Source organism: Laccaria bicolor, genomic scaffold (assembly GCF_000143565.1).
Source record: "Laccaria bicolor S238N-H82 LACBIscaffold_40 genomic scaffold, whole genome shotgun sequence".
Lineage (NCBI taxonomy): Eukaryota > Fungi > Basidiomycota > Agaricomycetes > Agaricales > Hydnangiaceae > Laccaria > Laccaria bicolor.
In genome coordinates, this window is record NW_001889911.1 from 394,812 (window position 1) to 408,007 (window position 13,196).

The 13,196-nt window shown below is 44.7% G+C and overlaps 3 protein-coding genes across 3 annotated transcripts; 2 read left to right on the forward strand and 1 right to left on the reverse strand.

Moving 5' to 3' along the window:
* Positions 1 to 16: 16 nt before the first annotated feature.
* Positions 17 to 1,042, forward strand: LACBIDRAFT_309524 (uncharacterized protein; the record flags this gene model as incomplete). The annotated part of the gene is made up of 3 exons (XM_001886807.1): positions 17 to 132; positions 182 to 281; positions 332 to 1,042. The coding sequence occupies 3 exons, from the start codon at positions 17 to 19 to the stop codon at positions 1,040 to 1,042; spliced, it is 927 nt and encodes a 308-aa protein (XP_001886842.1).
* A 205-nt stretch (positions 1,043 to 1,247) lies between these two features.
* On the forward strand, positions 1,248 to 3,940 carry LACBIDRAFT_253885 (uncharacterized protein; the record flags this gene model as incomplete). Its single annotated transcript, XM_001886808.1, is given in 16 exon segments — positions 1,248 to 1,396; positions 1,413 to 1,485; positions 1,571 to 1,716; positions 1,769 to 1,848; positions 1,903 to 1,922; positions 1,973 to 2,104; positions 2,160 to 2,317; positions 2,373 to 2,466; positions 2,520 to 2,550; positions 2,604 to 2,682; positions 2,736 to 2,998; positions 3,058 to 3,227; positions 3,282 to 3,456; positions 3,515 to 3,681; positions 3,712 to 3,858; positions 3,917 to 3,940. 16 exon segments carry the CDS (start codon positions 1,248 to 1,250, stop codon positions 3,938 to 3,940), a joined length of 1,908 nt encoding a protein of 635 aa, XP_001886843.1.
* A 353-nt stretch (positions 3,941 to 4,293) lies between these two features.
* On the reverse strand, positions 4,294 to 5,944 carry LACBIDRAFT_393908 (uncharacterized protein; the record flags this gene model as incomplete). The annotated part of the gene is made up of 3 exons (XM_001886884.1): positions 4,294 to 5,337; positions 5,390 to 5,647; positions 5,699 to 5,944. The coding sequence occupies 3 exons, from the start codon at positions 5,942 to 5,944 to the stop codon at positions 4,294 to 4,296; spliced, it is 1,548 nt and encodes a 515-aa protein (XP_001886919.1).
* Between the last annotated feature and the right edge of the window lie 7,252 nt (positions 5,945 to 13,196).

The window sequence follows — 13,196 nt, forward strand, 5'->3', positions numbered from 1 at the left end:
TGATTCTGGGCGAGTTATGTTAGTCCAGAAGATATGGGCACTTAGCTTCCGCAGAAATGGCCGAACAAAATACGCATACGAGATGCTTCATCTAATTCATAATTTAAACCACGTTTGGCCAGAGGAAATCCGGTACGTTATTTCTTGCTCTGTTAGAATAACGAATAAAACTTCAACATAGAAATATTGTTTTGAAAAACTGGTTGGTGAATCCATCCGGTCTGCCAAACCGCAATATTGAGATGGACCTCGCACAAGAGCACCTCAATTTCAAGATCAAAGTGAGTGAGAAATTTGTGAATGAGAACTTTCATTGATTCTTGGTATTTAGATTTCCTATAAAGCTCGGGGGTCAAACGCATCATGGGAATGGCTCGAAACCATTTCACCCTGTGTTGTCGTACTTGGTGATCTGCAGAAGACCTTGAACGACACTCTTGGAGGCGACCAGGGCACAAAACATGCACCACCAGATCTTAAAGATGATATTGAAAGTCTGATGAGCAGCCTCGACGAGCATAAAGTATATCAAATCCAAAAAGGGCGAATGGTAAAGGAAGAAGAAGTTGTAAAAGACGTTGTGGGAGTGGGGTTACAAAACCTAACGGCGGGTGAAAAGAATCCGTTAAATGAGTATAATGCGGCCTTCAAAAGGCTTCAAAGACGGCGGAAGATGAAACCAGTATCACTCGCTGCTCTCGAAGGACACTCTGAACAGGCCGCCACAGCACATATCCCAACACAGCCTCCACCCGCATCCCCAGTTACATCTCCAATTCCTTTAATTCCAGCTGCTGAGGGGGACGAGGAAGAATTCGAGGAAGGGCCAGCCTCAAACGAAACAAGCGAGATTGACAAAATTCTTGAAGACATTGAGAACGGCGTGGCAGATGAAACCTTACCGCGGTTGACTGAGGATGATGTGGTGCTTGATATGGACGAGATTATGGTTGAAGATGAAGAATTTGTCGATACAGATGAGTCGGATAGTGACGAGGGTGAAGACGATGTTGGCTGGATGGACGACGAGGAACGGGAGTGATGAGGTCAGGGGCAGATGACGGTCGATACAGAGCAAACGTACCAATTTGACGAAATTTCACTAAGTCCCGTGTCACAAAGTGTGACCTCGACATGACTCAATCCGTTCGGCCCAGCCGTTTCTGAACGTAGCCTGCGGAGTTTGAAAGAAACGGTTGGTCACGAGCCTACACATCCCCAACCTCCCAACAACTCTCTTCACAAGCATGGCAGATCCTACTACACAATCGAACTACCTGGAAATAGCCACAGATCGTATTAATTTCGAATGGAATGTTGATCTGGAAACGAGCGTCCTGGGGGGCAACGCAACACACACCCTCATCGTCAAGCAGGATGGTGTTTCCGAAGTGATGTGCGTCTCTTTCAAGTCCCTTTTGCAATTTAATCCTTAACCTCGGTTCCCGTCATAGATTCGACACACGGGATCTGGACGTCTCATTCGTCGAAGTAGCCGGAAAACCCTCTTCAGCAAGTGATCATTCCAAAACGCTGCGAGTGAAAGAAACTGACTCGCAGATGACCATAGTTCAAAGTTGGTCCAAAACATCCAGTCATGGGCTCAGCGCTGGAAGTACCGTTACCAGAGGGGTTGATCAAAGACGCCACTATCTCTGTCAAGATAGCTTATTCCACGACGAAAGACTGCGAGGCACTGCAATGGCTGGCGAAAGAGTGATTTTTTTGCGTGTTGCTAGGTTCACTAAATCGCTGACTATGTCATAAGACAAACCCAGGGAAAAACGTTCCCGTATGTGTTCAGCCAATGCCAACCAATCCACGCTCGTGCACTGGCACCCCTTCAAGGTTTGGTTCTACTCCAACTTTCAACTGTGACTAATCCTAAGTTCATCTTTCTAGATACACCATCAGTCAAAATTGTACGTGGTCAAAAACTCACCGATACATCCGTTTGCTGACACACATCAAGAAATATAGCGCAAAGGTTACATCAAAACTCCCCGTTCTAATTTCCGCACTTCGAGTATCCCCTCCCTCAAACGGCCCTCCACACGACGGGAAAGTCATCGGAAAAGATTCAGTGGTCTACTCTTATGACCAGGTTTGCCTTCAGTCCCTCACAGAAAATCCGTCATTGATCGTTCTGCGTTACACAGCCCATTCCGATTCCTTCGTATTTGATTGCAATTGCCGCTGGCAACATCATTTATCGCCCATTTCCAAAGTACGAGGGCAAAACGTGGTCCACCGGCGTTTGGGCTGAACCAGAGTTGATCGATGCTGCTTATTGGGAGTTCAGTGAAGACACGCCAAGGTCCGCATATTTGGTCGCGCAACTTTTCCGATGCGCAAAATTGAGTTGGTTCTAGGTTCCTGGCGGAGCTTGAGAACATCGTGACTCCGTATAAATTTGGGGTATACGATGTTCTTGTGTTGCCACCTTCATTCCTTTACGGAGGCATGGTGGGCGAGTTCGAATACTGTTGAACGACAATATTGATAGACCGTTCTCGTAGGAAAACGCTTGCTTAACTTTTTTGACTCCTAGTCTGTTCCTTCCCTTTCTGTTCATTCCCTCATTGACCTATCGTTCCTATCAGCGCTCCTGACTGGTGACCGAACTCTTGTCGACGTTGTCGCGCACGAACTCTCCCACTCATACTTTGGTAACGGCGTCACGTCTGTAGTTTTCTCTCCAGCATTCACGTCCGTTCTCAACTACCTCTCCACAGCCACGCACACGCATCCCACTTCTGGTTGAACGAGGGGTGGACAACCTACATGGAACGACTTCTCCTTCAAGTCGTATACTCCCCAGCACATCGTGACTTCTCCTTCGTAATCGGGGCCAATTCTCTGAAGGATTCGCTCAAGGAATACGAGGATCGACCGGAGTATCAGAGCCTCGTAATTACGTTTGAAAGGGGCGCGGACCCGGACGATGCTTATAGCCAAGTTCCTTATGAGAAGGGTGCAAATCTTATTCTTCACCTTGGTACGGTGTTCACTGGATTTCCGTTGTTTCCTTGATTGTTAATATTGTGAACGATGTAGAACGCACGCTAGGTGGTTTAGATGTCTTCCTCCCCTACGTGAGAAACTATGTCGATACCTTCATGGGTAAAAGCATCACAACAGATCAATGGAAAGACCACTTGTACACCTATTTTGAGAAGAATGGAGGAGAGGAAAAGGTCAAGGCTCTTAATACTGTTGACTGGCAAGTAAGCAACCCCGTTCTACATCCCACCTGGTTCATGCTAACGACAATCAACAAGGCGTGGCTCTATGGCGGAGGCTTGGATCTTCCTGTGAAGATGGAATACGACTTGACACTCGCCAAGAAAGCTTACGAGCTGGCTGATCGATGGGATGCTGCAAGGACCACTGAGGACATCTCCAAGCTCAACTTCACAGAGTCAGATCTTCAAGATGTATCATCCACCCAAATCTGTACGTTCTCATCTCCTCAATCACGCTGTATCACAATTGACATATATATGGCTTCTAGTCGCATTCCTAGAGCGTCTTCAAACTTTCCCACCTCTCCCATCACTCCTAGTGAACCATCTCGGCACCGTATACAAGTTCTCCACATCACCAAACGCTGAAATCAGATTCCGGTTCTACCAAGTTGCCCTCGCCGACCCTTCATCGGTAGCCGCTAAAGCCTTTGCAGTCGAGGCTGCCAACTGGGTTGTGGGCAAGGATGGATCTGGCGTTATTAAAGGTCGGATGAAGTTCTGCAGACCCGTTTTCCGTGCTGTGAGAAAGGTAGATGCAGATCTTGCTAAGCGGATTTTCGAACCTTCGAAGTATGCTTTCCACCCTATTGCAAGGAAGATGATTGAGAAGGTGAGTTTCAGATGCTTTTATTGTGCTGGTGTTTTGAGAACTGATGGGTTTTTGTTAGGATCTTGGCATTGCTGAGCACTAGGAGACATACTTGAATTTAAGGAAGTAGGTTACAGGTTGAGATCTGTACCAGTGGCATTACCTACCTCATAGGAAAAAAAATAGGAAATCTCATATGCTGATGACTAGTTATGAGCCAAAGCTATGATCCAATTAGCACTCCCCATTTGGTCATGAAAACTTAGCTTTTTCTGTAGCTGTAGATACTTTCAAGAGGCAAATACCTCTGCTAATTTTTAAAAAAAAACCCTTTATATGAGGAAGAAGGTATACAAGTAAGTGGTAAATGACAACATGGTTATAAAACAGATTGATGAATGAAATAACACAAAAGATATGAAACAAGACTACCAAATTAACAGGTTTAATTCCTTCTTAAATGGGATCATGTGATGATGAAAAACACTGGCTCCAGTTCACACCATGAACAAAATTTTTCAAGTGAAATGAAGTTGGATTGCAACCAATCACAGTAGTTGTTCTTGGCCAGAACAAACCAGATTTATTGTGGTCTGGCACCCATAAGAGATAGGTATTATCTGACAGCATGATCCAATTTTTATCACGGTAACAGAATCTTAAAAATGGCATATTGTAGGAATCACAAAAAAAGGTTGGGTGTAAGCCAGACATGGCAGTGTTCCCATCCTCAGAATTTATGGGAGTGATTGGTAATACAACAGGATTGCTTGAAGTAGCACAAGTGGAAAGACAAGACATTGTGAAGGGATCCAAGATTATCTGGCCTGTCTGAGCATCCCACACTCTGACTGTCTTATCATCAGATCCAGAGACAATGAGCCTGCCATCAGGAGAAAATGCAACTGAAGTAACACAATCCTCATGGCCTTTGAGAGGATCCATGATGCTCTGACCTGTTTGAGCATCCCACACTCTGACTGTCTTATCAATAGATCCAGAAACAATGTGCCTGCCATCAGGAGAAAATGCAACTGAAGTAACATAGTGATTATGGCCTTGAACAGGATCTATGACATTCTGACCTGTCTGAGCATCCCACACTCTGACTGTCCTGTCATAAGATCCAGAGACAATGTGCCTGCCATCAGAAGAAAATGCAACTGAAGTAACATAATGATCATGGCCTTTGAAGGATGCATGATCACTCTGACCTGTTTGAGCATCCCACACTCTCACTGTCTTGTCACAAGATCCAGAGACAATGTGCCTGCCATCAGAAGAAAATGCAACTGAAGTAACATAATGATCATGGCCTTTGAGAATATCCATGACATCCTGACCTGTTTGAGCATCCCACACTCTCACTGTCTTGTCAACAGATCCAGAGACAATGTGCCTGCCACTAGGAGAAAATGCAACTGAAGTGACACAATCATCATGGCCTTTGAGAGGATGCATGACATTCTGACCTGTCTGAGCATCCCACACTCTGACTGTCTTGTCAATCAGATGCAGAGACAATGTGCCTGCCATCAGGAGAAAATGCAACTGAAGTAACCCAATCATCATGGCCTTTGAGAGGATGCATGACATTCTGACCTGTCTGAGCATCCCACACTCTGACTGTCTTGTCATCAGATGCAGAGACAATGTGCCTGCCATCAGGAGAAAATGCAACTGAAGTAACCCAATCATCATGGCCTTTGAAAGGATGTATGACATCCTGACCTGTTTGAGCATCCCATACTCTGACTGTCTTGCCATGAGATCCAGAGACAATATGCCTGCCACTCAGGAGAAAATGCAACTGAAGTGACACAATCATCATGGCCTTTGAGAGGATGCATGACATTCTGACCTGTCTGAGCATCCCACACTCTGACTGTCTTGTCATAGATGCAGAGACAATGTGCCTGCCATCAGGAGAAAATGCAACTGAAGTAACCCAATCATCATGGCCTTTGAAAGGATGCATGACACTCTGACCTGTTTGAGCATCCCATACTCTGACTGTCTTGCCATGAGATCCAGAGACAATGTACCTCCCATCAGGAGAAAATGCAACTGAAGTAACATGGTGATCATGTCCTTTGAGAGGATCCATGACACTCTGACCTGTCTGAGCATCCCACACTCTGACTGTCTTGTCATAAAATTGTTAGAGTTCGTCCGTCGATTCTAACGTTGGCGTATTCCTATGAATACGATGCGTGTCAGTAATTGTAGAATCTAATCGTGGGAGGGTTCAAAGGTTTGAAATCTTAAGTAAAGGCATAAATAGGTGTATGCAGAGTCCCCCAGGCACTGTGCGCCTGGAGAAACTCGCAAGAAAAATGTCCATTGATGGTAGCGTTGTCCTATAATACCTATAATATGTAGAAAAGGGGAAGAGGAGGGAGGGGAATTGTCTGTTTGTGGAAATAAGAAAATGTCTGTGGGGAAAGAAAAGAAAATGTCTGTGGGGAAAAGAAAAGTTGAGTGGAGTAGAACGGAAGGATGTTGTGAGATACCAGAAAATGGGAAAGGAAGTTAATGTCCAGTAGCTTGTTGGTGAGCAGGACGACCAAACAGCATTGCATGTAGAAGCACTAGTGCCTACCACTTTTATGATAAAACCTGGGCATTTGCCTGCACAGTCTTTTCAATCCCCCCAAGTGAAATATGAAATGAAATGCCTAGGCTATTTCATTCTTGCTTTGCAGCTATTTCATTCCTACCCACCACATTTTTCATTTCTCCTTGGCAATGAAATGCATTTCATTCTTTTGCCTGTGCTTTTTCATAACTTTTTCATTCTTTGCCAACTTTATTTCTTTTCTTTTCATTCTTTGCCAGTATCATTTCATTCTTTTGCCTGCGCTTTTTCATAATTTTTTTCATTCTTTGTCAGTCTTATTTCATTCATTTGCCTGTGCTTTTTCATAACTTATGTATTTGTTTGGTTATGATGGGATCAAAATATAAGACATGTGATCTTTTAGTTGCCTCAATTTACATGTTTATTGCTCAATTAAGTTAGATTATGGCCTCAAATACAAACAAATGTAAAGATCACAAGCCAGGGGTTGATTAGGTCAAACTATAGCTAATAATTTGAGAATACATATGTTTATTATTTACAAACAAATAATGTGTCTAGTTATGAAAAGGCTTAGAGAAGCAATGAAATGAGTTTCATTTTTTTTAAGTGCAACCCTAACCTTAAACATGGCAAACAATGAAATAATAAGTTATGAAAAGGTGCAGGCAATGGAATGAAATAGGACTGGCAAAGAATGAAAAAAAAATTATGAAAAAGCGCAGGCAAAAGAATGAAATGATACTGGCAAAGAATGAAAAGAAAAGAAATAAAGTTGGCAAAGAATGAAAAAGTTATGAAAAAGCACAGGCAAAAGAATGAAATGCATTTCATTGCCAAGGAGAAATGAAAAATGTGGTGGGTAGGAATGAAATAGCTGCAAAGCAAGAATGAAATAGCCTAGGCATTTCATTTCATATTTCACTTGGGGGGATTGAAAAGACTGTGCAGGCAAATGCCCAGGTTTTATCATAAAAGTGGTAGGTACCACTCTCACCCCACACCCACGACAATGACAGACCGCGACAACAAAGCACAACCATCACCAGCACAACCACGAGAACCACGATCCCCCAACATGTCAATGCCACGTCACCACGACCCCACCCATCCACTGCGCAAAGCGACGATGACGACATGACAATCACCCAGGACCACGACCAGGACCACGACCCATGTCGACCATGACGCGACCACAACCCATGACAACAATGCAGCGATGACCCACGACGACAACACGGCCATGACCCACATCAATGACGACGCGACCACAACCCATAACAACAACACGGCCACGACCCACATCAACGACAATGCGACCACAACCCATGACAACAACACAGCCACGACCCACATCAACAACAACACGACGACGACCCATGTCAACGACGTGACAACGGCCCGTGTCAACATCCACAACACCTCAACAGCCTGCATCCACGTCCATGATGCATCAACAACCCACGTCAAAGTCCATGATGCATCAATGACCCATGTCGATGTCTACAATGTGTCCACATTCATGGTGAGTCCTCACTATTGTCTCCCCCCTCCATTCCCTCCCTCACCCCCTTCCCTCCATCCCTCCACCACTCCCTCCCCTCCATCACTCCCTCCCCTCTATCCCTCCACCACTCCCTCCCCTCCACCACTCCCTCCCCTCTATCACTCCCTTTCCCTCCATCACCCCCTCCCCCCTTCATCAATTCCTTCCCCTCCATCACTCCCTTCCCCTCCCTCTCCCTATCACTTCCTCCCCTCTCCATTTGAAGTAGTAAAATACATGTATGTAGTTCTATTCAATAAATACACTTGAATTTTCTTTGTTCAAATAGAAATATCACAAGGAATTCTTAGGATTGAACATAAGGTCTGAGTTAGATTAAGTCATATGACATCTGGCTAAAGTTGGGATTTTTTTATAATTTGTGCAAGGCAGAGTCCATGTTGGAACTCTGATTGAATCCATCTGGAGGCCACTTGGATTCCAGGTGGAGTCGATGTGGAGTCCAGATGGATTTTCAACAAAAATGTAGGGTGAGGTCCTTCCTGGATGGAGTCCAGATGGAGTCCATCTGGAATCTGTGGGGGAGGGTAAAGTACTGAAAGACACACACTTCACAAAGATATGGAACAATGGGTGCCAGGTCATCGCTTCTTCAAGAACGAGGATGGGTTGATGTTTTTCAGAGACACTGACTATCAGCCAAGGCTGTGTGTACCATTGGATCATAGGAGATTAATTCTAGAGGAAGCCCACAAACAAGCTTTTGAAGGCGCTCATCAAGGACCAGAGAAGCTATGGCAAAAATTAAGCAGGAAATTCTACTGGAAAAGGATGAAAGCCGACCTTGTCAGATTTGTTCAAACTTGTGATGTATGTCAGAAAATAAAATCCCTGAACTTCAATAAGTACGGGTATCTCATTCCCAATCCCATCCCCAGCAGACTGTACCAGTCCGTAGCAATGGACTTCATCAACCTCCCTTGGTTGGAAGGCTACAATGTGATCCATGTTGTAGTGGACCAACTGACCAAGCATGGCACGTTTACTCCGACTACCACAGGACTGAATGCTGAAGACTTCAGCACCTTATTCGTTAGGAAGATAATCTGTCAATTTGGGCTCCCAGAAAGCATTATCTGTGATAGAGACAGATGGACATCAGACTTCTGGATTAATCGCTTTCTGGAAGTAATGCTGAGAGCATTCATCTCCAACAACAAAGAGTCTTGGGCTTTGTGGTTACTGCTCTGGGAGTGGGTGTACAACACTAGCGTGCATAGCTCAACAGGGACAACTCCCAACTTCCTGATGTTCAGATTCGAACCACGTACCCCACTGGACTTCCTGTCACCGAAAGAATTGAAAGGAGAAGTCGTTAAATGGTCAAACTCAGAAGAATGGCTAGCCCAACTGCAGATGCTTAGAGAAAGTGCCAGGCAAGCCATAGCACATGCACAGCATCATCAAGCTCGAAGCCACAACAAAGGATGAAAGGCACTCGAGCTAAAAGTGGGAGATAAAGTTTTAGTCAACCCTCACTCTCTGGAGTGGATAGAATCAAAAGGGGAGGGAGCCAAACTTACCGCTTGGTGGATCGGCCCCTTCAAAGTACTCCAAAGGATCAATCCTAACATATATCGGCTCAGGATGGGGGATAATTATCTGGGCTCTCCTGTCATCAATGTTCAGCACCTTAAAAAGTATATGGAGGACAAGATTCAAATGGATTGAACAATGCTACCTGAATCCTTTACCAGGAGACTAGAATCAGAGGAATTCAAAGTTGAGAAAATAGTAGGCCATCAGAGAATTGGAAGAAAAGCAGCTTTGAAGTACCTTATACAATGGACAAACTATGGCCCACAGTTCGACACTTGGGGCACAGCCACTGATCTGAAGAACTCTCTGGTCTTGTTGAAGGAATACCATGCCAAACACAACCTGTAAAACACAACCTGCCATCACATGACTATGCTTCCCTTTCATTCTGGTTACCTCTTATTTTTTCTCAATCATCGTATAACTATACTCAAAACCTTTTTCTTTTATTTTTTAGAATTGACAACATTGCTAGAGCGCATGTCAGGTGCATGGATATATCTGTTCCATCAATCAAGGACATGTGTTTAATCAAAAGTCGGCTGGATCTGTTCGCCCCTTTTTCCCTCACCTTCCATACCCCCTGCATTCATTTGTTGGGACTGTCCGCAAGTGAAAGTTGGGAGCACAATCGATCTTGCAGAGGACTGTCCTGCTCGATTTCATTGTCATGGATTCGTTAATTCACACCTCAATCCTACTGCACTTACGATGATCAGAGTTGATCGAGACATTATCTGGGTAGGACTCAACTCGGACACAACATTAATCCCAGACACAGCGATAGTCTTCAGGAATCTTCCTAACTCTGGATGGACTGTTGAGGACTTCTCCGATTCTGGTCAGATCTTACTGATCGACACTGCCAGAAATCCTGATTGGTACAGGAATGATGAGCAATGGGCACCATGGACACCAACCTCATTCCTTCTAAATGAACGCCCTTGGTATGATCAGCTCGAGTCAGCAGTCCCAGTCGAAGAGCGACTTGATGGATCAGTACTTCGTCATGCCCCACTGATTCCTGCAGGAATGGCACAGGAATCCACAGGAATGGACAGGAATGGACAGGAATGTCACAGGAATGTCACAGGATGGCCTAAAATGTATATTTCACAACTTAATCCTAAGAATTCCTTATGATATTTAGACTTGAATAGGGAAAATCAAAGTGTATTTGATAGAATTACATAAATGTATTCTACTACATTGAGTGTTAAAGGGAGGGGGGAGGGAGTGGTGGAGAATGAGGGGGGAGTGATGGAGGGGAGAGTGATGGAAGGGAGAGTGATGGAGGGGGGAGGGAGTGGTAGAGAGAGAGTGGTGGAGAGAGGGTAGTGAAGAGAGTGGTGGAGAGAGTGGTGGAGAGTGGTGGAGAGTGATGGACAGGAGGGTGTGTGATGGAGGGGGGAGGGAGTGATGGAGGGGGAGGGAGTGGGGACTGATGGAGGGGGACTGGTGGGGACTGATAGAAGGGGGAGAGAGTGGTGGGGTACTGATGGAGGGGGAGGGAGTGGTGCTGTCTTCGTTGTTGTCCGTCGCATCATCGTCTGTCGCGTTGTCATCCATCGTCATTGTCCATCGCGTTGTCGTTGTTGTGTCCTTGTCGCGTGTCCCTGTCGTCATGTCTGTCACATTGTCGTCTGTCGTGTTGTTGTCCTGTGTCCTTGTTGTGTCCTTGTTGTTGTTGCGTGGCCTCATTGTCGTCGTCCTGTGTCCTCGTCACACTTGGTGTCTTCGTCATCTGTTGTCGTCATCTGTCATGTCATTGTCCTGTGTCCTTGTCATGTCCTCATCACGTGTCCCTGTCGACGTGTCCTCGTTGTTGTCGGGTGGCCTCGTTGTCGTGCGTGGGTGCTTGCTGTCATTGTCGTGGGTTGCCAGTGACGGTGGTGGGCGGTGATGGCGACGGTTGTGGCTGGTGGTGGCCGTTGGCGAGGGTGGTGACTTGGCGTGGAGTGGTGCTTACCATCCATATCATAAAACCATGGCCTAGGCCAGGAAGGCCTTGTGCATAGCTCCACATACTTTTATGAAAAGTATATCATATATATCCCAGGCTCTTTTATGATAAGGATTTTTTTCATAAGAGGCCTTGTGCATTTCAATAACTTTTCATTGCAGGTCACAACTTATCATTAACTGCTTTTCATTGCAGTCCAGCCATTTTCATTGACCACTTTTCATTGCTGGCCAGCCCTTTTCATTATCCACTTTTCATTGCTGATGGCATTTTCATTGGGTGCTTTTCATCGCACGCCAGGATATTTCATTGGTAGCTTTTCATTGCTCTCTAGGATTTTCATTGGCTACTTTTCATTGCAGGCCAGCCTTTCTCATTGACCACTTTTCATTGCTGCTGGTATTTTCATTGATAGCTTTTCATTGCAGGCCAGGATATTTCATTGCATACTTTTCATTGCAGGCCAACTCTTTTCATTGACTGCTTTTCATTGCTGCTGGTATTTTCATTGGTAGCTTTTCATTGCAGGCCAGGATATTTCATTGGATACTTTTCATTGCAGGCCAGCTAGTGTTGCCATGGCTTCGGCTTTTAGCTGATTCAAGCCACAGCTGAGCTGAAATTAAAGCTGAGCTGATTGATCTGGCTTGGCTACTGCTTGAGCCGGCTAGAGCCGGGATTTTCAGCCTCATAACCACACATGCTAGCTCATTCAAAACAAATAAAATTGGCTTTTGTCTGTACATATTATTCAACTAGTAATAGAATATACTTTAAATGAACCTAAGATCATAGAAAATAGCTAAGAATTGCCTGAGACAGAGTGACAGAATCACACCCCCCAAAACAGAAAATGTAATATATCTCCAGAACGCGGACACATGAACCTCTCGTCTCTTTGGGACCTTCAAACTACACTAGAATATGTTTTAAACGAGCCCTAGAACATAAGAAATGATGGAAATTTGACTGACCTAGGGTACTTGCTCCCCAAAACAAAAAATGTAACATATCTCCAGAACGCGGACACGCGAACCTCTCGTCTTTTTGGGACCTTCAAACTACACTAGAATATGTTTTAAACGAGCCCTAGAACATAAGAAACAATGGAAATTTGACTGACCTAAGGTACTTGCTCCCCAAAACAGAAAATGTAACATATCTCCAGAACGCGGACACGCAAACCTCTCGTCTCTTCAGGACCTTCAAACTACACTAGAATATGTTTTAAACGAGCCCTAGATCATAAGAAACGATGGAAATTTGACTGATCTAAGGTACTTGCTCCCCAAAACAGAAAATGGAACATATCTCCAGAACGCGGACACACAAATCTCTCGTCTCTTCGGGACCTTCAAACTACACTAGAATATGTTGTAAACGAGCCTTTAATGAAGGATGATGATGGAGAACTCACAAAGATAGAGTACACCCTCCTGATGAATCATGAAACTTAGCATGACAGATATCTCAAAAATATGATGGTGGATGCCTGTCGTCTCTTCAGGCCCTGAAATCGACAGCAAATAGCTGGTAATCAATACCTATTTGGTAGAAAACGGTACAGAACTGACCAAGATACAAAATAGCCTCATGGTGTCTATCCAGCACCTATTACATGTTTCTTAGGGCTATTATTGGGCTATTCTGGTACCCATTCTTATGCTATACTATGTGGAGTTCATTTACAATTGATATGGTACACTACT